Source organism: Cephus cinctus, unplaced genomic scaffold (assembly GCF_000341935.2).
Source record: "Cephus cinctus unplaced genomic scaffold, Ccin1 Ccin1_scaffold0101, whole genome shotgun sequence".
NCBI classification, from domain to species: domain Eukaryota; kingdom Metazoa; phylum Arthropoda; class Insecta; order Hymenoptera; family Cephidae; genus Cephus; species Cephus cinctus.
This window is the reverse complement of record NW_014332838.1, coordinates 1,908,221-1,932,568: the sequence shown is the minus strand read 5'-3', so window position 1 is coordinate 1,932,568 and position 24,348 is coordinate 1,908,221. Positions and strand designations below refer to the sequence as shown.

Sequence of the window (24,348 nt, the reverse complement as noted above, 5' to 3'; positions counted from 1 at the left end):
CACTGCTTAACAGTTTCCTATAGTGCATCAATACGATGAAATATCAGTGCAGCTTTCATAAATTATTCTTATTCCTATTAGGAATATGGACCACGAAGATTTCTTGTGGTGAGTGAAAGCAGTGCTCGTACATACCATACAGTGCATATACAGGGTGTTTTTTTAACTTGTGACATCGAAATATCTCAAGAAATAGGCATCCTACGAAAAAATGTCCATAATAAAAACTTTTTAGTTTCGAGGGAGAAAAGCGATTTTGCAAAAACGTACCCCAAAACCCCACCCCCTGAGGGCAGGAGGGGGAGTAACTTTGAAATTTCAAATAGGAACCCCTATTTATTATCACAGTTTCAGCTTCGCCTTAAAAAAATACGTAAGTTTTGTATGAAATTTTTTTTTCAAATCGCGATAGATGGCGCTGCAATGGCGAAAAATGAAATTGTTGATTATTTCAAGGATAACGCTTCCAAACGAAAGGTAAATGGAGACGCGTTAAATGTATTCAGGAGGACCGTTCAATTGTAATCAATTTAAATGTTGGCACTACTTTTAGCTCTATCCAGGAATAACGACGTGGACGTAGTAGTGGCCTATTCCCTTCGGGGTGCTTGATTTCGGTAAGTCCCCTTGCCTCTCACCGTCGGGGTGATTGTTGTCAACTAACCTTTTAGAATAAGTACTCAAAATGGTGTCCTCCCACTTCGATGCACTTGTTAATTCGAGCTTCGAAAGATTCAACACAACTGCGAAGTGTGTCTGGTGTTATTTTTTCACAAGCAGACCTGATTCACTCGATCATGTTATCACGAGTTGTTGGCACTTCTTCATAAACTTGACTCTTTAGATAACCCCACAAACAGAAATCCGGCGACGTAAGATCTAGCGATCTGGCAGGCTAATTTATCGGACCTCCTCTACCTATCCATCGACCATGAAATTCGCGATTCAATACTTCCCGCGCGATTCCCGAACAACGTGCTGGGCAACCGTCACGTTAAAACCACATGTCGTGTCGCACCTCCAAGCTTAGGTCTTCAAGCAATATTGGAAGTTCATTTTCTAAAAAGCTACGGTATTTTCCGCCGTTCAAATTACCATCAATAAAATACGGACCGATAAGTTCATCTCCAATTATCCCACACCAAACATTCACAGACCATGGACGCTGATGCTCAACTTCACGCAACCAATGTGGGTTTTCTACACTCCAATAATGCGTGTTGTGTCGATTTACCGTACCATGGTTTGTGAAAGACGACTCGTCTCGAATTGGAAAAAAATTTTCATACAAAACTTACGTAATTTTTAAAGGCGGATCTGAATCTGTGATAAAAAACAGGGGTTCCTATTTGAAATTTCAAAGTTACCCCCCTCCTGTCCTCAGGGGGTGGAGTTTTGGGGTACATTTTTGCAAAATCGCTTTTCCCCCTCGAAACTAAAAAGTTTTTATTACGGACTTTTTTTCGTAGGATGCGTATTTCTTGAGATATTTCGATGGCTCAAGTTTAAAAAAAACACCCTGTATACGTCATCATATTTCTAAAAAAATTGCCACATTAAATTATTACCATTTCATTCGTTACATCCGCTTCTCAAAGATTATTCATCTCGATGAGCTGAACTGCATTTTATTGAACATACACATTTTTACATAGAGAGCTGCTCCATTTTAATAAACGGAGGATTGGCTGAACCACAACCACTGATCATGTGGCCAGGAATTGACTCAACGTGGGCCTACCCCAACAAAACTGGTACCAAAAGTATAATCCTAGAATCTGGAGATTCTCTTCGTCTGATATGCCTCAACAGTAATTTCGATATAGAAGAACTAGTGAATTATTCAGATACAACAGTGACCTGTCTACATGACACAACGGTATACTTCAATGAAGCCAAGTACGAAGAGGTCTTCGAGAACATAGCGTGCACCAGCTACCCGACGGAAACAGCAAGAAAAACCAGCAAGACCTGTCCGTCTGGCGAGTTGTGCGAAATTGGTTTCCTTACTGATGACAATATTTTTCATCGAACAATTGAGATCTGCCATAACGAGACTTTGGCACATACGATAGTAGCGAAGTCAAAAATTCTAGCGGTGGTAGATGCTGCTCAAACTTCCTTCCCACGTCCTTCCTTCAAGAAAGGTAACTTCTATCCTCAAATTTCTATGGCCAGAATTTATACGAGGGTAAATCAGAGAGCCACCCTTGCTACCATTGTGGACAGTGCTGATCTTGCTTTGAAGTACATACCTAACTCAGGAAATTATTACCTAGCCAGAGGACATTTGGTTGCTAAAACTGATATGATTTATGGCATCCAACAGCGTTCAACTTTCTTCTACATTAACAGTGTGCCTATGTGGCAAAATATTAATGCTGGAAACTGGGCCACCTTAGAAGCTAATGTAAGGAATTATGCTACAGACAATGACGTAGACTTAGATATTTGGTCTGGTAGCATAGACGTTCTTACACTACCTGATATTAGTGGGGCTGAAAAAGAAATTTGGTTGTATATAGATGATAATAACAACCATGGTGTTCCTGTACCGAAAATTCTATTCAAAGTTGCTTATGATTCCATATCACAGACTGGTACTGTCTTTCTTATTGCGAATAATCCTTTTCTTGAATCCATGACCAGCGAGTATAGTGTCTGTACTGATGTTTCTTCTCAAATTGATTATATGACTTGGGATAGAACAAGGAGCGACAGGGGACTGTCATACTGTTGCGAGATTGATGACTTTAGGAAAGCTTTTCCAGATCTTGATAAATTCACCACAAGGGGTCTTCTTCTATGAAAAAGAATCGTAGCGGTAAAGAGAGTATTAACGTTACTTAAATAAAAATGTGCATCTGACATAGAAAAATATTTATTTTGAAAATCATTTGAATTTTTTATACAACTTTTTAACTGAAATATATTAATTATCTGTAATGTTAGACTAAGGATCTCCATGATATTTGTAAGAAAATAATGACGCTTTTCTAGAAAATATGTATGAAAAGATTTGAAATTTATACATGATAAAATTAGTGTGTGAGGATAACCTTCAATTAAATGTACATATAAATAAATCTTTTTAAGAAAAATCTAAAATCATTATCAGCATTGTTCGTTACAAAAGCATCATGTTACAGAATGAACAATGGAAGTTATATATACATATAAGAACGATGTCTGTACAAACAAAACGTAAGATTGATAGTAAATTTCTAAGTCAAAATTCGTGAACAAAAAGCAGAATGTAAATTGACCATTGTTTGCTACTGGAAGAAATAAATGGGAAAGGTCCTTTGTAATAAAAGGTCAATGCTTCGGTAATGATCATCCTATGTAACAAGCGATTGACCTCTGTTCGTCAAAAATGTATACACTCACCAAGCCGTAACCTTGTACCCTAGTTCAAATAGAAATTGGTACAGAATCATAGTAAAACATATAAGGTTACTCCACGTATTTGGCACTTTCTCTGATACTACAAACTATAATAGAATATGATTGATTGGATTAAGTACTAGACAATTGCTTATATGATCAATATCGATCATGAAAAAATATCGATCATTTGTACCTGGACATAATAAGCTAACAGGAAATTAACTGTGACTATTTTTAGACATCATTAATCAACCCCCCCCCCCCTCATAAATAGAAAATATCAGATTAATAATTCGAATGAATTTTCAGACACAACGTTATCTTGGTCGTTATGATAACCAGACACAAATAAAAAAATATCATATATTAAAATACAGATATAAAAATCGTCTATTCAGCATTATATTAAGGAGATTTCTTAGGAAATTCGATAAGGACAATCCAAAAAAAGTAAGGAGGTATACAATAAGCAGTTAACGATAAAATAATATTATATACATAGAATATATTTTTGTACAACTTTAAACCCACAAACAAACGGCTGATATTATAGCCAAACCAGGATATCAGTTCATCGTCAATGGACTCTTTTAAATTATCACCCAAACAGCTCCTTATAGTGAAACTGATGGTTTGGCTCAACTTTTGTATACTGTATAATATTGAGTAGCGCTTAACATTCGTGACATTTCGATGTTTAACAATTGTAGCTGCATGAAAATCGCCCCAAACGTATTACTACAGTGTTATAATTATTCGTGCCGCGTTTATTGTTACTTTTAAATATTAGAGATTTAAAACTACGATACCTGAGCATTTGTGCAAAGTCTCTATTAGATTATCGCCAATATCGATGGTCTTTGACTTGTATCCCGCAAATCGCATAAAAGCTATTTCTTGAAGAATAGTACTCTACGTTCCTCTCTATTATCGCCAGCGATGGAGATGGAGCAGGTGGATTATTATAGCTCGTTTGACTCTATCTTGACACTAAAATACAGTACTTCGACGATACCAAAGCGTTTGTGCGTGACTATATTCTTCTAAAGAAATCAAACAGGAATTGTGAAAGGTATAACAAAAGGACACAATCAATTTTCAGGGACTGTTAACATTTTTATGGATAACCAAAGAATCTCGTACGTCCAGATCACGTTTTACAAATAAATTAATATATACCAAGTGTCACGTCATTTTTATCATATTTATAGAACGTATAATGTTAGTAATCTATAAAGAAAGATTGAGGGTCCTTGAAATTACAGATAATCGTTATCTGTAAGGATCAACATACACTTTGGCATCGAAATTTTCGCAGTTCAAGAATTATTCATGACTAATCGCTTATATCTTGTCATAAATAAAATGTGTCAGGAAGTTATGATAATATTGATATATTCTAACCTGAACTTGCAATCTATTTTTAGTCTAGTAAAGTACTGGCTCTTGATAAGGCATTAAAACTTCCTTCGAATCAACAGTATCGTCGCATGATTGTTCTTTCATGATGTAAAAGATTTATAGCCGAGACGTAATTACATAATCGCTTTTTTTTCTTTCATAAAATAATGACAAAAAATACTAAATAAATATATAATATACCAATAACATCTCTCGTAAAGTACCAATGAATTATAGTTGAGCTTTGTTTTATCAAATATTGCGAAGGATCGATAAGTATTTCCGTATCCAAAATAAAAAGCGAGCTGTTACGTTTCTCAATGATGACGTGTGTGCTAATTTAATTAGTAATTTATCTCAGGAACCGAGCAAAGCGCACTTAACCTACAAAAATGTATAATCGTAACAATTATAAGTAATACTGATACAATTATGATGTGGGGCATCATTCATTGCACTGATGTTCACAAACGTTTTAGATGTACACATTCGGATGTATCTATTCTCGGTCTCGTAATCTATTAAGTAACCTTGCGATACCTTAAGCTAAAATTAAGAGATCGGTCCAAGTATGATGGACATACCCCTTGAGCGGTGTTTTTCAAAATTGTCCGTGACGCTCGAAATAGAATTGTTACATTAAAATTTTTGTATTTTTCTATTAAACAAGTATAATATCTACGCAAATATCTAACCTGTGTCCGTCATAACAATGTAAAACAAATTCACTTCAATTTCTCAAAGAGTTCTCAAAGCTCATCCAATCGCAACAGACTAGTATTATACTCAACGATGATTTAAACAAATTTAATATATCAATGATCAATATACACTAACAATATCAATGCATGATTATTGAAACGAAAATAAAATCGGATACGACTGAGATGGCAGTTCATCGAATGACTATAAATACATAGGTACTAATATCTATCAGTCATTATTGGAACCCCCATGGGGAATTTTCACTAATAGAGTAAGGGGTGCTTGTATACCTAAAACGGCTGGCAATATCAGGAATCATCTCAGTCGGTATTTATCTTTGAACGTGAAGTTATACGAGCGTACATCATATATCGAGTAAGAGGATATCCGAGGTGAAAGATCAACCAAAGTAAATTTATTCAACATTCGCAAAGAGGAAATTGAAGTTTGCGTAGAATTCTTGAAAACGATCTTTTACGATGGTGCAGAGTGAGGTGGCTGTTGACGTCAGCAATTCGAATTTCCCAAATGCCTCTCGTTGCCAAAATAGGAAACGGATACAACATCTCCGCCCACGTTAATTAAACATTGACCCTGGAACAGAAAAAGGCGAGAAGCCAGGCTGTGAGTACATTCGTAATACACCGACTAGAGGAGGTGTCAGGTGAAACACACACAGTATGTATACATTAATAAAAGAATCTTTGGATGATTAATGGACAATATGTGAGGTTACCAAGTAAAATTTAATATAGAAACATAAAGCGAGTCATTTTTAAAAAGCTTTTTAATTTCTCAATAATTATTACGAACGTGTAGGACATACAGAAGAACCATATAAAGATGAGGATGTAAAAATTCATCAAATTCATGAAATTATTTTGACAACTCGTCTTACGAGTGGATTATATATTTTTGCGAATAATATAAAATAACTTGTGGTGCATTTTAAAGGTATAGAGACACGAAAAGGAATATATCTATTATATGGTCCAGGTACATTCAGCGTCCTATCACGCTATCCAATCCCATGAGATTTGTTCCAGGTTAGACACGTGGAAAATTAGATTTGGCATTGACAGACATTGTAGAGCCGACTTAGCAGCTCTTCTTTTGTTAAAATAGAATTACTCGGCTGTTGTCAGAAAGGCCTTCCTTTTCTTAAAACGATTTCGAGGGTGTAATACTTGCTCGAGCATTCTAATAGTCAGTAATACTGTTCTCATTGACTTTAATGTACAGGACCATAGGTCTCCAGCTGACCCTCGTTACAATAATCTCATGGAATAACAATAAATTAACTTCAAAGTATTATATAGTAAAGAAACAAGGTAAATTAACATTGAATATACCCATTTTGAATCTCTAATGTTTGTTGCTACTCGTGTAAATGAAAACGTAGAGTGCTCGACATGCTATATAGTCGACCCACGTGTAAAGTAGCTTAAAGTGACAGATGGGAACACGTGGCTCGTGCTAGGGACTCCCGTAGTAAAATTTCCAAACTGCCAATGCTCTTTTGCTGAAGATAAATAATAGTCTTTTAATTGATTTCGATTGATTTGCCACACGTTACCATTGGCCAGAAATAATTAGCAATGTGAAATTTAATTATATCCTTTGTATTTCTCCATCTGTCACTTAAAATTATTTTGCTTGTTAATCGACTACAAATAACAATATGCCATATCGTATACTCTAAAACGCATTGCCCGAAAATTTATTAAATTAACGCGTTCAATCTGAATAATAAATAATTGTTTCATCATCGTTCGATTCTAATCTAATATAAAATAAACATTCATGCGCCACAGAAGGACCCCATACATTAAGCTTACGTATTCAATCATTACTCATCCTTCAATGCAAAAGAACTGCACGTAGATATAGCAGGAGATATATTTGAGAAAAATATATTTGCAGAGCGCAGATAAAAAACGTCAAAACGACACATAAAACATATCAGATATCTCAACATGACTAACCGTAATACGTTACAATATCAGTTGCAAAAGAAGATCCAGCATATGATTCAATGCGCAAAACAGTTATAATGCCTTCTGGATTGTCACCCGATACAATATGGTGGGAAAGCTGAAAGTAAATTTCACGCAAGGAAAATAATGGGAATTGGTGATGGAGTGGGATACGGTTTCGGTGAAATCCTTGCAAAGCGTGAAAGAAAAATAAATCAAGTTGGCTAAGGTGAATTCGAATAACGTGCGAAATATGAAAGAATAGAAATGAAAGGAGGAAAAAGAAAAGTTTCCTTTACTTGGTCTAAACTGCTTGTATTATGGCCGTAATAAAGGACAATATAAGACGTAAGGTGATTAGATAAGTTTGAGGATTTATAAAGATTTCCATTAAAGACGACTAATACTCGTGCCAGTGGCAATTACATTATGTGGTCAAACGTATCGAATCAATAAATCGATTCGGGGGTATTAAATAGGTAACTTTGGTATTTACTTATGAGGCTTACGTTAGCACCGAGCTTAATTCCTTAGGATTGTTATTATTGTCAATTGCTATAAATAATACTAAAAAAATTATAGGTATCAAGGAACAAAAAAGTATAGTGGTAATTTTATATCGTTTCTTTTTAAAATTAAACTTTGTTTAACGGTACGGGATAAGTTGCTTATTTAATTTTGTATTTTTATTGCCTATGAATGCCAATTAGATACGTATAAACGTCATTGTGAACGAGACCAAATGATTGAAAGTTCAATGGCGTCGTTTACCTTGATTCCGGAATAATTCAGGAGATCAAAAAGGATATATTTTAACATTCTTCGGAAGGCATGACCTGCTTGTAATTAGTGACTAACGAAAAGGAGAGACAAATGCCTTTGAGGATTGAATGCTTGTTTGTCGTAATGAATGCGAGAACGTGGGTCGTTTGTTGGATCTAATTTTTTAATTATCTTTATAAAACGCAAAGCAGGAAAAGATTAAAATAAATTTAGCTAACGACCAACCAATAACCTGTAATGTGCGTATACTAAAAATAGGTAATTGTCATTCTAATTTAGAATCGTATAATCATTGTTGCTGACGTATGGAAATGACTCGAAAAAAATATTGCGAGTTGAACGAACTACAATGAATAGTTTTCAATTTAAATTTTTCACGTGTCTTATCACATCTAGATTTATTCAGTACAATCAATCGAGGTTGACTCCACTGTAGAAATCAAATGAACAGACTAATTTCAGCTGACGCATTTCGCTCGAATAAGACTGTAGATCACGAACGGTAAGAAATTAAAAATATCAGAGGCATCACGAGACATGACATTTTGAACTTCAACCACAACCAATGTTTAAGTCATTGCAAAAACATTAATTTCGCGAATCTAAAATTTTCAAAATGGATCTGGTCAACGTTTCAAACCGAACCTGTTTCACCCACACGCTTATTTCTTCTGTAAAATTTAACCCTGACTCTTCAACAAATTTAGATACAATCATATGAATACAAATTACGATGAAGATTTTTCCGAATCAGAAACCAAAAGTATCAGATATCTGTAAATACTACTGTAATATCTATATCTGGAACTTAATGTCTCCTATGAATTTAAAGTCGACCAATTCGTATGGGATTCTTGATACAGACATTTTTTTCCGTACGTATTCACGCTTATTTTTTAGCAATAACAATTACATAAGCGATTTTCGTATGTTCTGCACGTGATAGCTAAAAAATATCGTAAAAGTGCCTGTGATACCAAATATTCGCAAAATCTCAACGGAAGGTGCAAATAAAATACAGTTGAAAGAAAATACGTCAAACAAATTACCAACCGAAATATACTAACAATAAGTCAAGTCGTCCGTGGTGTGAAGGAAATTGATGGGTACTATTCGCCAGTCAAGACTACACTCTCTCAATATCATAAACTTTTAACGACTGGTACCTACGCGTCTTAACGCGTAGGACGCAACCGTCAAGTACTAAGAGATCTCATAGTAGAACGTATAAACGCGTTAGGTCGCAATGGAACGTCAGCCGCTGGCGATTGACATTCCCTGCAGAGTGGCACTAATTGCCAATTATAGCCAGAGCTTCACAGCCGAAATTAATGCTCAATATAAGTCTTCGAGTTATTACTCGAACATTAGATATACTGAAATGGGCGTGACTCTCTATTTAAGTAGAAATAAACCATTAGATCATGCAGAACGGAAGCCTTACTAACTAAAATCGAATATCAATATATCTAAAACACATAAAGGTCGAGTTACGTCATTTCCTTTCCATACCCAATCCTGAATTAATTACCACTCACCCGTCAGACCTTTACTTGATGATTTCAAAGAACCGCAACGAAACTTACGTAATGGAAAATTTCGGTGAAATTGATATAAATTCAAGTTTTCCATCCCAATAAGGAAAGTATCAGGGATTTATAACAGCTAAAAAATTAACGTCGACAAATTTTCAAACGACTTAAAGCGACTTCGTTTTATGTAAAATGAAAGTTCGACAGAAGCCAAGCGGGATCGAAGAATCAATTTTGAATTTGCGTTCGTTATTGCAGCTAAGGGCATCAAAGTGGGGCTGTCTATAAAGTTTAATGGAAAACGATCGACCGTATAGCGTCGCTTCCATCACTAGCGATAGAACGTTTCGATCTGTATTCATTGCTCTTTGTAATCTCAATTTGGTAAATGTATCTAACGTCGATAAACGCAATTGAACTCTGACAATTGAAAACTTCAATGTTACGAACATGCGGCGGTAAACTTTGAGAACATGTGAGAGCATTATACTTTGGCGCTTGCTACGCTTCTTATTAGAAACGATAACCTTCGTCTGGTAATAAGTCCCGCACATGACACTTGTGTATTATTATACCGTAAGAAATATGTCTGGTACAACTTTCGTACGTACGTTTACCATTTTATCAATTATTGTAGATATATTTGAAAATCTTATTTAATACTCGGAAATGACCTCTCCATACTGTATATCCACGTATGATCATATATATTACACATGTTTAACGAGTATATTATGAAGTTACCATTTTCGTATTACCAAACAAATATTGATATACGTAAAAGCTAATGAGGATATGTGTCTTGAAGGTGACAACTATTATTATGTAATTTGTTCATACGGTAATTGTATTAATTGAATGGTTTTCAAAAGTGATAATTAGTAAAAATTTTATAATTTGTGGTGTAAACGATTCCCAAAAAATTCTATAAGAAATATTTGAATTTGATAAACATTGATAGCTCTGCGAAAGAAGAAAAAAAATTATGGAAATTCTCGCTCGCTCAACTTCCTCTGGCTTTTATTTTCGACGTCTACTTCCTTTTTGTATACGATGACAATCCAACGTGGAAGAATTGAATTTCAGAGGATCTAATAAAACTGGGCACTATTCCACGTCCAACGTTCTAAACTTACACAGATAATCTTCAATACGTTTATTTTTGTTTCATCCTCCTGTTTTTATGACATAATGCCCTTATTGCAATTTTTCTTTTCATGAAGTACTGACAATTTTCATTAAGGTGGTTCGATCATCATAACCATTATAGTAATAGGTATTTATATTGTTAGTCAGTAAAAAATTCCTATAAAAAATTTTTAAAAAATTAGTGAAAATATTTTTTTTTAAACTTTCAATTTCGAGCCATGAATCGTTACAATTTATCATAGTTCGAAATTAAGTTATTACCTATAACATATACAAAATGTATATCTTCACCTTAGATTGTATCTAATGATCGAACTACTTTGAATGTGTTACATTAAGAATGCAATTGAAACCGTGTGAAAAAGATTCTCCAAACAGTTCATAATAAAATAATGAATTCTAACGTAGTCGAATGAATAGAATGAATCGAATGAAAGAATAAAGAATTCGTTTATATACATATCTATGTGTTCATATTAAAAACCTTCTCCTAATTCAATGAAATATTATCCTAAGTTGACTGGAGGTTATTAGTTTACGTTCAAGTAAAGACTTACGAAGTAAACCGCATATAATACCACGAAGGCATATACAAAGAATTCATGGGATGTCAAGGAGGTAAATCACTTTTCTGGTTAGAAAGAAGAGGCCACGAGAAAAAAATATTTTCTCATATATTTCAAAAAATTGTTAGAATTTTCGAAGATGAAGACAAGAAACTCCAGGTATAACAAAATTCTTTTGCATTATTTTAAGTCAAAAATCTTGAGCACGTCATCTTAAGCAGGGCTGCTGATTATATATACTGAATATTTTCCAAGAAACAATAAGGAGGTTACATGAAATAAGATAATTAAAAACAATATCCTCGACGTAACAGTGATTTTAATAAAGATCGAAGTTGCGTCAGCAGCAGCGTGAATGATAATTGCCCTTAGGATACGAAATTCTTTCATTTTCCTGAAACGTCATCTCCACGCATAAAAAAAAATATCCGTCAACGACCGAGCTCAGGATATACTAACAATTCACCCTCGGTGCTCGTAGTTTCACGATTATCGTAGAATAAGAGCAACGATTCATGAAGAAATACAAGATTTTTTATACTAAACGCACCATGATCCCCCAGCAACAGTAAATTCAAATGCGTTTCCGCTGTTTTAGCCGACAACTTTTTTAATTTATCTCCTATTTAGATTGGCACAGGAAGTCGATTATTCCTGTTTCTATTTTATGTCAAACTTCATTCCTATCATAACTCTTTATAAAACGTACAAGAAAGAAATACAGCGTCGTTGCTTCCAGCACAATTTACCTATTATCATTATGTTTTTTTGTATTATGAGAGAAAAAGCGAATGACGTGATTGTTAGTTGACGTTTTGACGCTTAGCAATATGAGCAACTACCCAATTATATTTTTATTATAGAAGTCACGTTTCTTTGAAAGTGCTGGTTTGACTTTGTGATAAACTTCAAGCTCAAAGATTCGCTATTATACTACGCAAGGAAAGTTTAAATGACTAAATAACGAGAAGATGCGAATGTAATGAGTAAGGTGATGTTAATGGACGCAGAAATGTCTGAAGTACAACTACTAATTTACAAGTTACAAACAAAGTCATATAAAGTTTGTGGGTGATTTAGTGAATACAAATTTACATTTACTGTACCGTCAAAACATATATATAATATAAAGGTTCATAGTCCTCGTTAAATAAAGTTCATAAGGTCAAACGTGCTGGTTAAACGGTTTATTTAATCGGGTACCTTTACCACTGTTTGTCTGGAGTACCAAAGTATTTCTAGTATTTGTGTGCCAACTTTGGTTCAATCCATTTGCGGTTCTACTTCAGAGTTCGACAGAGTATTTACTCGGAGTATACCAGCGGCGATAACGCTCAAAGATGGTTAACAAGCTGGGTACTAAATTAGGTCTTATAGACAAAGCTTTTATAAGCTACAGAAATGAGCAATAAAGAAATATAAGTTCTTACCTGATTCTTGTGGGGACTGTGAAGAAGAACACATTGTGTCATGAAATAAGCGACCATTGCGTTACCACCTAAAGCTGTAATATGTGCTCGCACGATTGCTAAGACTTCCGTGACAAAGCTGTGGGTAAAACCACTCAATCCACCGTTCTGAAAGAAAGACAATATGCAATGTATGAAGGTTATGGGACTTATAAACATGGTAATGTAAGAAAAATTCGTAAGGATTAATGTTTACTTCTCTGATAGATGTGCTTTCCCTAATAAAGAAGAAGTTCAGGTTTCCTAGGTACCTCTCGATCTTCCCGCCAGGCAAGTAAGAGAGCGGCGTTATGTCAACCCCGTATCTTTCTTTCAGAGGAACCTGCGACAGTAGTTTGACACTTTATAACCAACACTGCATGAATAAACGAGTAGAAAGTCGCTTTTTTTCGTAAGCATAATTTGGGCTTACATGTTTGTGTTTGTGCACCATGTAGGATTTTGTTCTTAGCGGAGAACGTGGTCTTGATTTTTGCGCAGAAGTAGCTGTCGTTAAGGTTGATGAGATTGAAGGGAAAGTTGTCGAAGTGCTTTGCGTAGCGTCGGAACCACTCGCTGCGCTCTCTGAATGATCTTCATCCAAGCTGAATATCATATCGCTGTCGTCTAAACGGAGTACCAAATATATGTTCTGTTGCGCAATTTTTTTCTTTTGAATTCGTATTATTTTCATTATAACTTGAATAAAGAATTACCTAGTCTTTTAACTTGATCTTTACTCGCTGAATGAGTAACAGGTTTTCGTTTGAATTTATTCATCTTGGTTGGCTCCCCTAAGCCCAAAGCCATACCAACTACAGAGAGCTGAATTTCATCTTGTTCAGGAAGTGCTATTTTAAATTGCAGGTCACAAAGTGCGCACGGAACCATGCGTCGAAGTTTAAAATAGACAGTCTAAAAATGAATTAAAAAATGTATGACATGCCAATTGGGAGTTTTCACGTTAGACAATAACTATGTATGTACCTGAAGAAGCCTAGCAAAATACTTGGATGGCATTGACGCAAATTGTCCAGCAGGTATCTTCGCTCTCGACACTTGAGTGAACATTTGTAAATTTCTAACAATCTCAAGGTCTTCCAAGCCAGGAATTGTTTGAGTATTGACAACATGAAAATCAACTGGCGGTCTTTCATCCATTAAAAGAGATATTCTATCCATATCCTCAACATCATCCACTTCTAGTACACAGGCATCCTTCGATCCAGTTCCTAGATCTAAGTCAGGCAACTCGTCATCAGAATCATCGGTGTCCGATGTGGTTATCGGTTTTGCATTCTCAATATCCTGTCGAAAATAAATAGATACTTCTCAAAATAGGTTAAAACAATAAAGTAATCTATTCTAAATCCACTAAAGTTATATTATCCTTACTTACTGCAATAGACTTCAGTTGATAAAACTCTCGATTCATTTTCATAGTCTCGACAAGCTTTTTTTGAATTTCTGCCAATTGTTCTTCATTATGCCACGAATTTCCTGAGGCAATCTGAGGTACAGAAGGTATAGGAAGAGGAGTTAAATAAACTGCGGTACCTACAGCCATACCGACCACTAGTCTCTCCCCAATAGAAACTTGTACTTTCAGACCAAAGATAGCATTCATGCCTTTAACCTTTAACTTATTCAACAGTAAGCTATGAAGCTCATATTCCAAAAATGGCAGACAATCCGATATTTCTTTGGCATTCAATTCCCCTCGTAGATCTCTTTTACTTTTGCATACAGTTGATTGAATAAAACATCCTCTGCCTGTGATAGGAATATTTTCGGGCAATTCTATCGTGGTAAATAATACATCCGGCACTTTAGCGCGTCTACAAACGGCACATTTTGACATATCAACTCTAAAGGGAACGCTAGCTTCGTTATAAGGAAGATGACACAGATTACAGCCATTTTGGTTAAGAATGTGAGGAATTTCATTCTCGTTGCTCTCCGATGGACGCTTTGCCTTCCCATGCATTGAATTAATTTGCTGCGAATGCGCAGGTATCTCATCAGTTTTCTCATTTTTCAAATTGATCACTTTTTGCTGAACTTTATCACGATCTAAATCCATAGAAGTTGTCATGAGTCCTTGTTGGACTCGATTAATCATTGCATTATCTTGATCTTGAGTTGAACTATGAAGATTTATTACAGCTGCTGTACCAGATGCACTCAGTACACAGACGTCGTCACTAAAAATCAGTATCATTCCACATTATCATTATTGTTTAAATATTATCAAGACTTTAATTTCTATTCTTACCATATACTGGTTTCTTCCTTGTAACCGATCACTACATTGCAAGCTAACGCTCGTGCATGGGATCGTACTTCCATTCTTATTTCAGTCCACCATGAATCACGACCTTCGGGTTCTTCTAAATTGCTTATCCTCTCTAACAACTTCACCGATCTTGCACTTACTAAGCCAGCTTTAAAAAAAATGGTCACAAAGATTACAAAGTGATACTTTATTCGTTGGCATATGGTAGATCACGTCTTACCTATATGCAATATAAAGCCAGAAGGATACTGCTGCATGGTGATGAATGGATATTCGAGCATCTCCAGTGCATCTTGGTTCATAGTCCTTATAACTGCAGTAGATGGTCTCAAGTACCCTCCCATTGATCGATCGCTTCCTGTTAATGAATTACCTAGAGTACATTGGATGGATTAATTTTTGTATACGATATATGCGAATACATTAGTTTTCCGCAGACAGCGAAATATCTGGCATAAACTCAATATACGTTTTAGAAATACTCCTTCGCTTTCTGTATATTTAATTATGCTATGACCTTATCCCTTAATGCAATAATAATAAGGAAATTTAAATATATATTTTATATTACTATTGATTGTACGGTATGCTTTGACATTAGATGAGACATTTCATATAATAAATATTCCTCGACATCTGCGGAAATATACAAATAATATATTTAACACGTATGGTTTAAATTAACATGCCCATGACAATGTACATTATAATTCAATTTTGTATATTCGCATCATTTCAATAATATAAGTCTTTTTCATATTGATGCCTGTAGCATACTTCAATACGTTTGGTAATATAATATGAGAATGGGAAATATTATATGCAATAGTAAGTTGTTAGTATATTACACGCGAGGGAAAACAAGAATACACAATCACATGATTAGTCGAGAATAATAATACCAAGAACATTCATTATAAAATTTATGAAAAAAAATATTGACGGTATGTGAACGAGTAATCGAATTCTTCATAAAACAATGCTTATAAAAATAAAAAATAATGTTTCTATGTATCTACCATATTCAGTTTACAATTGATCTCAGATATGAAACGGATCATGCAATATATCTATGTAATTCTTGTTGCAACCACATGAATATAATTAGACTTCTGCAATGTTACTTTCCTACTGGTTTATTACTGTCGTCGAGAACGCTGAATAAATTGATTATAAGTATTAGAAATTGAATATTGTATAATAATGATGAATATAACATTAAGTCTTTCGGTTGTAACGCTTATCATTACTTATGACAAAGATGTGACACCAATCAAATGGTGGAGGAGTTAGGTGATGATGATGATGACGACGACGACGAAACAGAACATCGAACATCAGCATTTTCCTGTCAGTACTCACGTTTACGAAAGAATTTATAAAATCCTGGCAGGAGAAACAATGCAAATGGAACAGAAAAAAGAAACATAATTTCCATAAAAATTAAATGAAAATTATAATTTACAAAGATGACATCCCGTGTATATACAATGCCCTTATTTTCTCCATGAGTGTACAATACATAAGCCTCTCCATATATATATATAAACTGGCAGTATTTACCAGAAAATATTCATTGCCCAGAGCCTGTAATTTTTCAGTTCGAATAGCAGCTCTAATAAACAAAATAAGATAATGAGTTATAGTTTTTAATTTTGTAACCCAGTTATTAAATTTGTAACATGATGATATTATTGGGAGACATATATTGAATTACTTTTAAAATTGAAAGAATTTACATGATAGACCAATGTCAATGATTCGTTGGAAATGTTGAATGCCATTGAGTATTAAAATAGTATGTTGCTATAGTCATGCAAAAGTTCAGGCTGGATATGAGCAACCTGTGAAGATCAAATACAAAAATAAAATGATTGAAAATATTGCGATTTCCACGAAAAAGTGTAATAATCCTCAAATGTTATTTATCTATAAAATGGATCAACTTTATAATGTTTTAATAAGTATTATATATAAGATACTAAACGATTACCCATAACACTAATTAAATTACATGTGCAATTATCAGTAATAACGGTGCAATCTTCTAATATATTTCTACGAATTCAACAGAAGCGTTACACCTAAAATTGGTAAACCAGTGTAAATACATAGTGTAAAATACTATACTGCACAATATATGAATAGTGCTGACACCTTTATGTACGATAAAATTGTAATTTGATAACAATAATTAATACGTACTACAAGAAAATATGAAATGTATCAAAAACAATAAAAAGAGGAAAACAATTAGTATGTGTTCAATTACTGGTTTGTTCTTTATGCTAAACTAATAAAATAGTTGATTTGAACACGAAATGCTTACCTTTTGGTGTGATGCTGAGATCCGAGTCGCTAGATCTTCTATGCATTGGAACTGCCATGTTCGTCTTGGTAACCGGTGAATTTGACAGTTTTGTGACCACCGCGGATGGAATAGCTGACAGTGGATTAGCCGGACTCGAGGAAACCTCATCTGGCTGTCTGGGAAACGGAGGCAAGCAGGGCACACACAAATTGTCAGTATGATTAGCAGCGTTAGTGGTTTTAGTTATTTCATTAGCATCTCCTCGCACTTCTCTTAAACTATACGCACTCTGACTTTTATACACAGCCATTTCATGTTTCTTTGGCTCAAGTAAAGACACACCGTTAGTATTTCGCAATTCTAAATCGCGCAATTCTAAATTAACATTATTGTTATAAGGGATATCCTTTTTTACTGCAAGAACCTGGACAGCAGTTTCGTGCGCCTCGTTGTCTTCTAAAGCATTTTTTGAAGACATATTATCCTTTGAGTGAGACGTATAAAAATCGTTATACACTTTTTTAATGGAGCTTTCATTATCTTCGGATACATTGTGATTGACCGATTTATTACAGTTGGGTTCTACTGCAACGATAGACTCTATGGGGTGAGAATCGTTATTGAAAGCAGAGACATGCTTACTTGATGAAATGTTAGCTGGGGCAGCTAGAGCAGAAGTAGTATTGGAATAGGATTGTGAATTGCTGATATGACTGTGGGAAGTTTTATCAGGTGATTTTGATTTTGATCTTCTTCTGTGTGATCTTGTCTTGTGTATCGATTCCGGGGAAGGTGGTATGTTCAATTTCTCTCGTCTCTTCCGCCTACTTCTTATTGAATCTTTCTTTTCGTGGTGAGAAGGTTGTACCAGCATTTTGGTATCAATAGTTCTTATGAGATCAAGCATACAGTGACGCCTAAATTTTTGTTTCAAGATATCAGTTATTCTTGGATCATTCAATGGACTTTGCACTGAATTTGATAGCGAAGCAATGAATATTGGTGGTGTAGTTATTTCTGTGTACGCACTCTTCATATGAATATCTGTAACTGGTACTTGTAAATGACAATTGGTTGTTTCTACCGAAGGTATTACGATGTGTGGTACGGACTTTGTTGACGTAGATGTAACCGGTGGGGCTGATACAATTTTGCCAGTGATGTCCCTGTTTGCTACTGGCATTATTGGTTTCTCTTTTTCTCTTGATGGTCCTTTATAGATCACTGTATCTGTTCGTTCCACCCTCTTTGGAGACTTTTCCTTGCGACCATGTATCTCAAGATTTTTATTATCATCAACAACGAGAGATGTAGGACGTACCAAAAGTAATGGAGTCGGTGGAGTTTCAGATCTGACTGAATGATTGTCATCATTCATAGAATCTGTTATATTACTCATTCCACCTTCTTCATTTAATTCAGATGACAAGACACTTGTATTCTTGTATTCTTTATCTTTAGCAGAAGTTGCGTCGATGATGGGCGTAGAACTGCCGGACGGTTCTGAGTAACTCGCGGATTTGTTAAATTGTGGATCTAAGTGCACCGCAGTCTTGTTATCTTCATCAGCCTCCGATGATTCAAATTCAGACTTAGAACTAGATATGGAAGGAGATTTAAAAATATTGATCTCTTGTTCGTTTAAACTTATAGATCGTTGAAAGTTTGTCGACGAATATGGATTTCCTTCTGGGAAAAATGCATTATTTTCAGCATTACTTTCCGTTGGTGTACTCATTGCTAATGGTACAGAATCATCAAGAACATGAATGGATTTTTGTGTCTCGAGGACTTCAGTTTTCTCTTCAATTGTATTCGAAGATGATGAAAGAGTATTGCTGTTTAAATTAGATGTGGCATTTATTGAAAATTCTTTTTGTGCCAATAAAATAGCTGAAGCTATATTTGTTGCTTGAATCGTATCGATGACATTATCCTTATTTTCTGTAATAAATGAACCAGATTCTTCTGTCTTTTTATGCAAAAGTAATTCTGACTCTTCAAGACAATTAATACCATGATATACTATGTCAGAATCAGCACTAGATGAAGTTACATCGGTCGATGTGCCGGCACTTACTTCGGAAGAGAATTTACCTTGAATCGAAGCGTCAGTATTGACATCTTCAAAATCCTTTTGATCACGATACAGTGGATAGTCAGATGTTACTGCAGAAGTGTTTTGTGTTAGAGCGACTGAATGCTTTTGAAAATTCAATCCGTATTTTTCCATAATCGGTGAACCTGGGTCGATCACTGAGGAAGAATCATCAAGAATATTATAATTAGTGCTCGATTCTGAAGGTTCATCATCTGAAGTAGACGTGTCCGTTTCAGATGAAGAAATCATTGGTATCAAATGACCGTCATCATACTTCAAATCTGGTTTTGAATCGACTACATGAATTCTACCATCAAGAATAAGCTTGCTGTCATGTTGTTGAATAGATTCTGCACCAATTTCATGCTCATTATCATTCTCAGAGATTGTTCGGTGTTTTTTCTGTGATTCAACAAATTCTCCAGGGTCTACCATGAAATTGACAGGCGACGGTGTCGGCGTTTCTCGATCCTCCCTGACGCTGTCCAAGGGAAGCCCGCTGTGAATTGATCGAATCAGTAAAGAAGCTATTCCCTCGCCAGTGCTTCTTTTATGCGTCAATTTTTTCTTCTTGCCAGATGGGTGCAAATCCATGATAGAAGATTTAGCAGAATCGGAACCTCCGATCGACCATGTACTAGAATAGGTGCTATCCAAGTCACTTTCTTCATCAAATGAATCTGATATCTTTACTTTGATTTGTGTCATTTTCTTCGATAGGACGTTCTGTGGTAAGTAACGTAAGTTCTTGAGCCCTCTAGAAAATCTATTTCCTGTAGGCTCTCCTCTCATATCTTCTAAAGCCAACATAGACCTCACCGAAGTATCATCAATTACATCATCAGACAATGACAAAGTTGATCCATTAGATCTGTCCTTCTTTGAATATAATATATTTGATTGCAAAGACATTTGTCTCGTCTTATCCTTATTGAAACCGGGTGACCTGTACTGCGTTACTCTCATAATATGTCGCGAATGCTTTGGAAGTAATTTGCCGTATCCAGGAAATTTACTACTGACTTGGGTAACGGCTAGATTTACTGAACTTGAAACCGGACTGTGACTTGGAGAGGATGAAAGCAAAGGCACGCTATCATCAGATTCTAAACCTTCTAATTCAGCTTTAGACGGTAAACCGAGCAGTGTAAGTCTACACAAGTGCATGCAGGTAGGACAGACAAAAAGATTCAGGTTAATAACCAGATTGTCCATTATTGTGGAGTGTTCGATATGTTCATAAGTTATAATTTACTTCTATATGTATAATGTGGAGTAGTTATCATTTAAACAATGAAAATTGTCTTATAGCTGAATGAATATGTTCTGCCATGAATAATCCACTATCTTACATCTGAATAATTCATGTGTACTAAATACTTTTATATAAGAATACTTACTCTTCCACAGTATCATTTGGCATGTTTGAAATGTCGTGTAGTTTCACAAGAGTTACCGCAGTACCAATTCCTCTGACTACAATTCCTGATTCGCCTTCCAAATCAAAATTTTGCAAGTATCTATTACAATTAAAATAATTAATACTGAGAAGTTCTATTTTTTCTCAATTAACTTACCCAATGACAGCATTACCACCAAGATCTAATGCCTTTAGCCCTATTTTCCTCTGAACTTCGCCACTAAGTTTAAAAAATAAAGTTTGTCTTGCTTCATTGGATGCTCTTGGAGTTCGTATTTTGTCAATCCACTTATATTCAGGATCATCACTCACTATCAGTTCTTCGACAAAGCCATGAATAACTTGTGCGTGATAACCATATGGTATATTTGGAGCTAAAATGTGATGTAAAAATATTTACATAAATCATTGTTTATATTATTTAGTTAGATTTCTATTGTGCACACAGCAAAATTTGAGATTGGTTCATAATATTAATAAATATTTTCACTTACAGCAAAAGAACTGTACGCCACAGGAAGATTGTCTAAATTTATTAAAATCTGAGAAGAGCTCAACCTTGACTATAATATTTACTTCGCCGCGAATGCCATGCATTGTATCATAAACTGGTATCCATCCTGTCATAACAGATCCTGCAAAGACAATCAGAATAAATTTTTCTAGTTGTAAATAATTATATACAATTTTATAGAAAATGTTAGGAATCGCATACCTCCTTGGGAACCAATGCTAGAATTCATAGTGGCTTCCAATGTCCAAATGTTTTTCACAGGAGGAGGTACACCAGGTAATAACAAAGGATTCAAATCTAAATAAACTTTTCCTATTGCATCATTTGCTGAGTAAGTATCATGATCCATCAGCCTAATTTGTAATGGTTCATCTTGTAACTCTGCATCATCAACTTCAAATCTATACCATTCTGAATTCCATTGAGGATTCAAAGACTTGCGACAAACATCAGTTTTATATGTGGTATTGCTAAATTTGATTTCTACATATGCATCAGTTGTGTCTCCTGATCGGTCCATTACAGGCAGGTTGCGTCCTGCCAGTATTCTCACCTTTATTTTGCCTGGCATTATATTGTTTGTTCATTCAAATTTTCATCTGAAAACTATACATGATTTAACTCTCTTATAAACATATTTTTTCTAACTTAACAGTTAATATTGAATCCATTATAATAACATTCCAATAGTTATAGGCAAATAATAAACAATCAAAAAATAATAAAATCCATATATTATGACTGAAAAACGTTTTTAATATCTTATACGTAACAGAACGCCCTAAATTATACAATTAACAATTTCAATCATTCATGATTATTTGGTACATACCTACCAAAACATACCTGTAATGAGAGTTCTTTAAAAAAATTGACCCTAAAAGGTAAGAAAGCACTTTTAAATTCCCAATGATATTGTCTACAAAAATGTAGTGTTGAAAACAATGATAGCAAAACAAACGTATGGGAACTATTATACGAACATAAAGGAAAGACCATGACAGTCGCGCAGAGTAAGCCACAGCAGAGTAACGTGCACAGTAGGTTAAGTCCTTATCCGAAAAGTAATATTCCCGGCTACGTAATCTCAAAAATAGATAAATTCACTAAAGGTAAAATATAAGTATGTATCGATGTTTCATGGACGTAATAAGAACTTGGCTCAAATGCTTACGCCAAATAGTTGGCTCAGCCACAAAATGATGCTACATCAGACAGAAAACTGCGTTTTCATGGTTCCACTATAGACAACTGGTTATGTGGATGCTGATGATGAACATGTATTCTAAGAGAGCATTAACGAAATGGACTAATATAAACACATTTTTCAAAATGAATTAAATGTGAATGACTGCCGAACCAAACACAAAAATAGCTATCGATTCAAATCAAGTATATTCGAGTCTCGATAACCGACTGTTAGAGTACATCGCAAGTCGATTATAATCGACGTATGCATTTTCTCACAAAGTGAATTCCCAGTTATCTGATCTGCACTTACTTATCTAAATTGTTGAAACACCTGTCACGATGGAAAAAAATACTGAAGGTAGTAATAATATCGTTCAAGGAATATAAATTTAGTTTTTAGGGATTTTTTCAATAATAACATTATGTATTTGAAGACTAACTAAAAAGGAATGAATTGTACTATTTTCGTAATTTGTAATAAATAACATTTTAACTACACTTCTTATTAGTTGTTTGCATCTATTAAACTTAGGTTTGTTTACAACAGATTTAAATTTAGTCTTATAAATATATTTACTTATGATTTTAATGTAAACATTTAGTAAATTATTTTTAGAATGTTTTTTTTTAAATAAAACATAGAAGTGTATATTCTATATTACAGATGAAGCAGTTTCTACTCAAAAGATGCTGTCGAGTGCTCATGATCCTGGATGGAATGATCCTCCTAAGTGGGCGTTATCTCCAACACAGAATTCATGCAGTACTCCAGTGAAAAGAACACTAAATAAAAGAGTTGCATTTCCTTTAAATTCAGCTCCACCTATATCTAATTATGATTGCAATCAACCTTTACCTCCTCCCCCTGCAAATATGCCTCCTCCTCCTCAATCGATAACTTTAACAACAGCACCACATCAATCATTATTAGCTCCATCTGAAATACCTTCCACGATCAATAATACCAATGCAAAATTAAATAAAGAGGAAACATTATCAGAGACTCTAGCAAACTTTGAGATTGTGATCAATGAGCACAAAGAATTTGAAGAAAAAGCTGAAGATTTTAGAAAGAGACTGGATACTATGACAGCTCTTTGGCTGGAAAATGGACTAAATGAATGTATCCATGAAAAGGTTTTAGCTTTGTCAGAAGGTTAGTTCAATAAACATATTACATAAATTATTTAGTTTATCATATTTTTCTTTTTCAGCATTAAAGAATAAAGATCCCGAAACAGCAGATAAGCTTCATATTTCACTGATGATGGAATATCCTACACTTTGCAGAGTTTGGATACCATGTATTAGACATATCATTCAAGAACTCAAAGGAAAATATGTACAATCAACTGCCCAAGAAGAAGTTAAATGTCAATACTTTCAGCCAACGTTGACTAGTAATAATTCAGAGTGACCTTTATTAGCATAGATTAAAAATCATAAGTACAATGAAAGATAGTGATCAAATCCTTTTCTTACGATATTGAGCCACACTCGTGGTAGGTCGATTGGGCCAAAACGATAATAAATATTTTTTGTTTACTAATGAATCGTTCGTAATT

At 34.6% G+C, this 24,348-nt stretch overlaps 3 protein-coding genes across 20 annotated transcripts; 2 read left to right on the top strand and 1 right to left on the bottom strand.

The window, feature by feature from the left end:
- On the top strand, positions 1-3,316 carry LOC107274608. The gene is made up of 2 exons (XM_015753876.2): positions 1-108; positions 1,656-3,316. The coding sequence occupies exons 1-2, from the start codon at positions 36-38 to the stop codon at positions 2,807-2,809; spliced, it is 1,227 nt and encodes a 408-aa protein (XP_015609362.1). The 5' UTR covers positions 1-35; the 3' UTR covers positions 2,810-3,316.
- Positions 3,317-3,875: 559 nt separating this feature from the next.
- On the bottom strand, positions 3,876-22,912 carry LOC107274679. 16 transcript variants are annotated; one of them, XM_025092032.1, is made up of 18 exons: positions 22,576-22,698; positions 22,425-22,469; positions 21,794-22,191; positions 21,573-21,713; positions 21,236-21,452; positions 21,059-21,178; positions 19,655-20,811; positions 17,576-19,501; positions 16,609-16,632; positions 15,467-15,619; positions 15,226-15,394; positions 14,350-15,154; positions 13,938-14,258; positions 13,667-13,865; positions 13,384-13,577; positions 13,168-13,293; positions 12,933-13,079; positions 3,876-6,090 (listed from the first exon to the last, which is right to left on the bottom strand). In XM_025092032.1, the coding sequence occupies exons 3-18, from the start codon at positions 22,161-22,163 to the stop codon at positions 6,004-6,006; spliced, it is 6,156 nt and encodes a 2,051-aa protein (XP_024947800.1). In that variant the 5' UTR covers positions 22,164-22,191; positions 22,425-22,469; positions 22,576-22,698; the 3' UTR covers positions 3,876-6,003. The 16 variants fall into 16 exon arrangements, with proteins under 16 accessions (XP_024947800.1, XP_015609541.1, XP_015609536.1 ...); XM_015754055.1 differs by lacking the exon at positions 22,576-22,698 and adding an exon at positions 22,767-22,912 and having other exon boundaries at positions 17,576-20,811; positions 22,425-22,438; XM_015754050.2 differs by lacking the exon at positions 22,576-22,698 and adding an exon at positions 22,767-22,906 and having other exon boundaries at positions 17,576-20,811; positions 21,794-22,198.
- Positions 22,577-24,336, top strand: LOC107274684 (steroid receptor RNA activator 1). Of its 3 annotated transcripts, none has more exons than XM_015754065.2 (3): positions 22,577-22,704; positions 23,448-23,939; positions 23,998-24,336. In XM_015754065.2, exons 1-3 carry the CDS (start codon positions 22,590-22,592, stop codon positions 24,198-24,200), a joined length of 810 nt encoding a protein of 269 aa, XP_015609551.1. In that variant the 5' UTR covers positions 22,577-22,589; the 3' UTR covers positions 24,201-24,336. The 3 variants fall into 3 exon arrangements, with proteins under 3 accessions (XP_015609551.1, XP_015609552.1, XP_015609553.1); XM_015754066.2 differs by lacking the exon at positions 22,577-22,704 and adding an exon at positions 23,001-23,141; XM_015754067.2 differs by lacking the exon at positions 22,577-22,704 and adding an exon at positions 23,209-23,315.
- Positions 24,337-24,348: the final 12 nt, after the last annotated feature.

Excerpts from the sequence above, each read along its gene's own strand:
- LOC107274679 (XM_015754055.1), bottom strand. The coding sequence starts at position 22,163 with ATGCCAGGCAAAATAAAGGTGAGAATACTGGCAGGACGCAACCTGCCT. Across the intron at positions 13,578-13,666 it reads AGATCAAGTTAAAAGACTAG|ACGACAGCGATATGATATTC; the intron begins GTAATTCTTTAT and ends TACTCCGTTTAG. Across the intron at positions 13,080-13,167 it reads AAAGCACATCTATCAGAGAA|AACGGTGGATTGAGTGGTTT; the intron begins GTAAACATTAAT and ends TCTTTCTTTCAG.
- LOC107274608 (XM_015753876.2), top strand. The coding sequence starts at position 36 with ATGAAATATCAGTGCAGCTTTCATAAATTATTCTTATTCCTATTAGGA. Across the intron at positions 109-1,655 it reads GACCACGAAGATTTCTTGTG|AGAGCTGCTCCATTTTAATA; the intron begins GTGAGTGAAAGC and ends ATTTTTACATAG.
- LOC107274684 (XM_015754065.2), top strand. The coding sequence starts at position 22,590 with ATGACAGTCGCGCAGAGTAAGCCACAGCAGAGTAACGTGCACAGTAGG. Across the intron at positions 22,705-23,447 it reads AATAGATAAATTCACTAAAG|ATGAAGCAGTTTCTACTCAA; the intron begins GTAAAATATAAG and ends TCTATATTACAG. Across the intron at positions 23,940-23,997 it reads GGTTTTAGCTTTGTCAGAAG|CATTAAAGAATAAAGATCCC; the intron begins GTTAGTTCAATA and ends TTTCTTTTTCAG.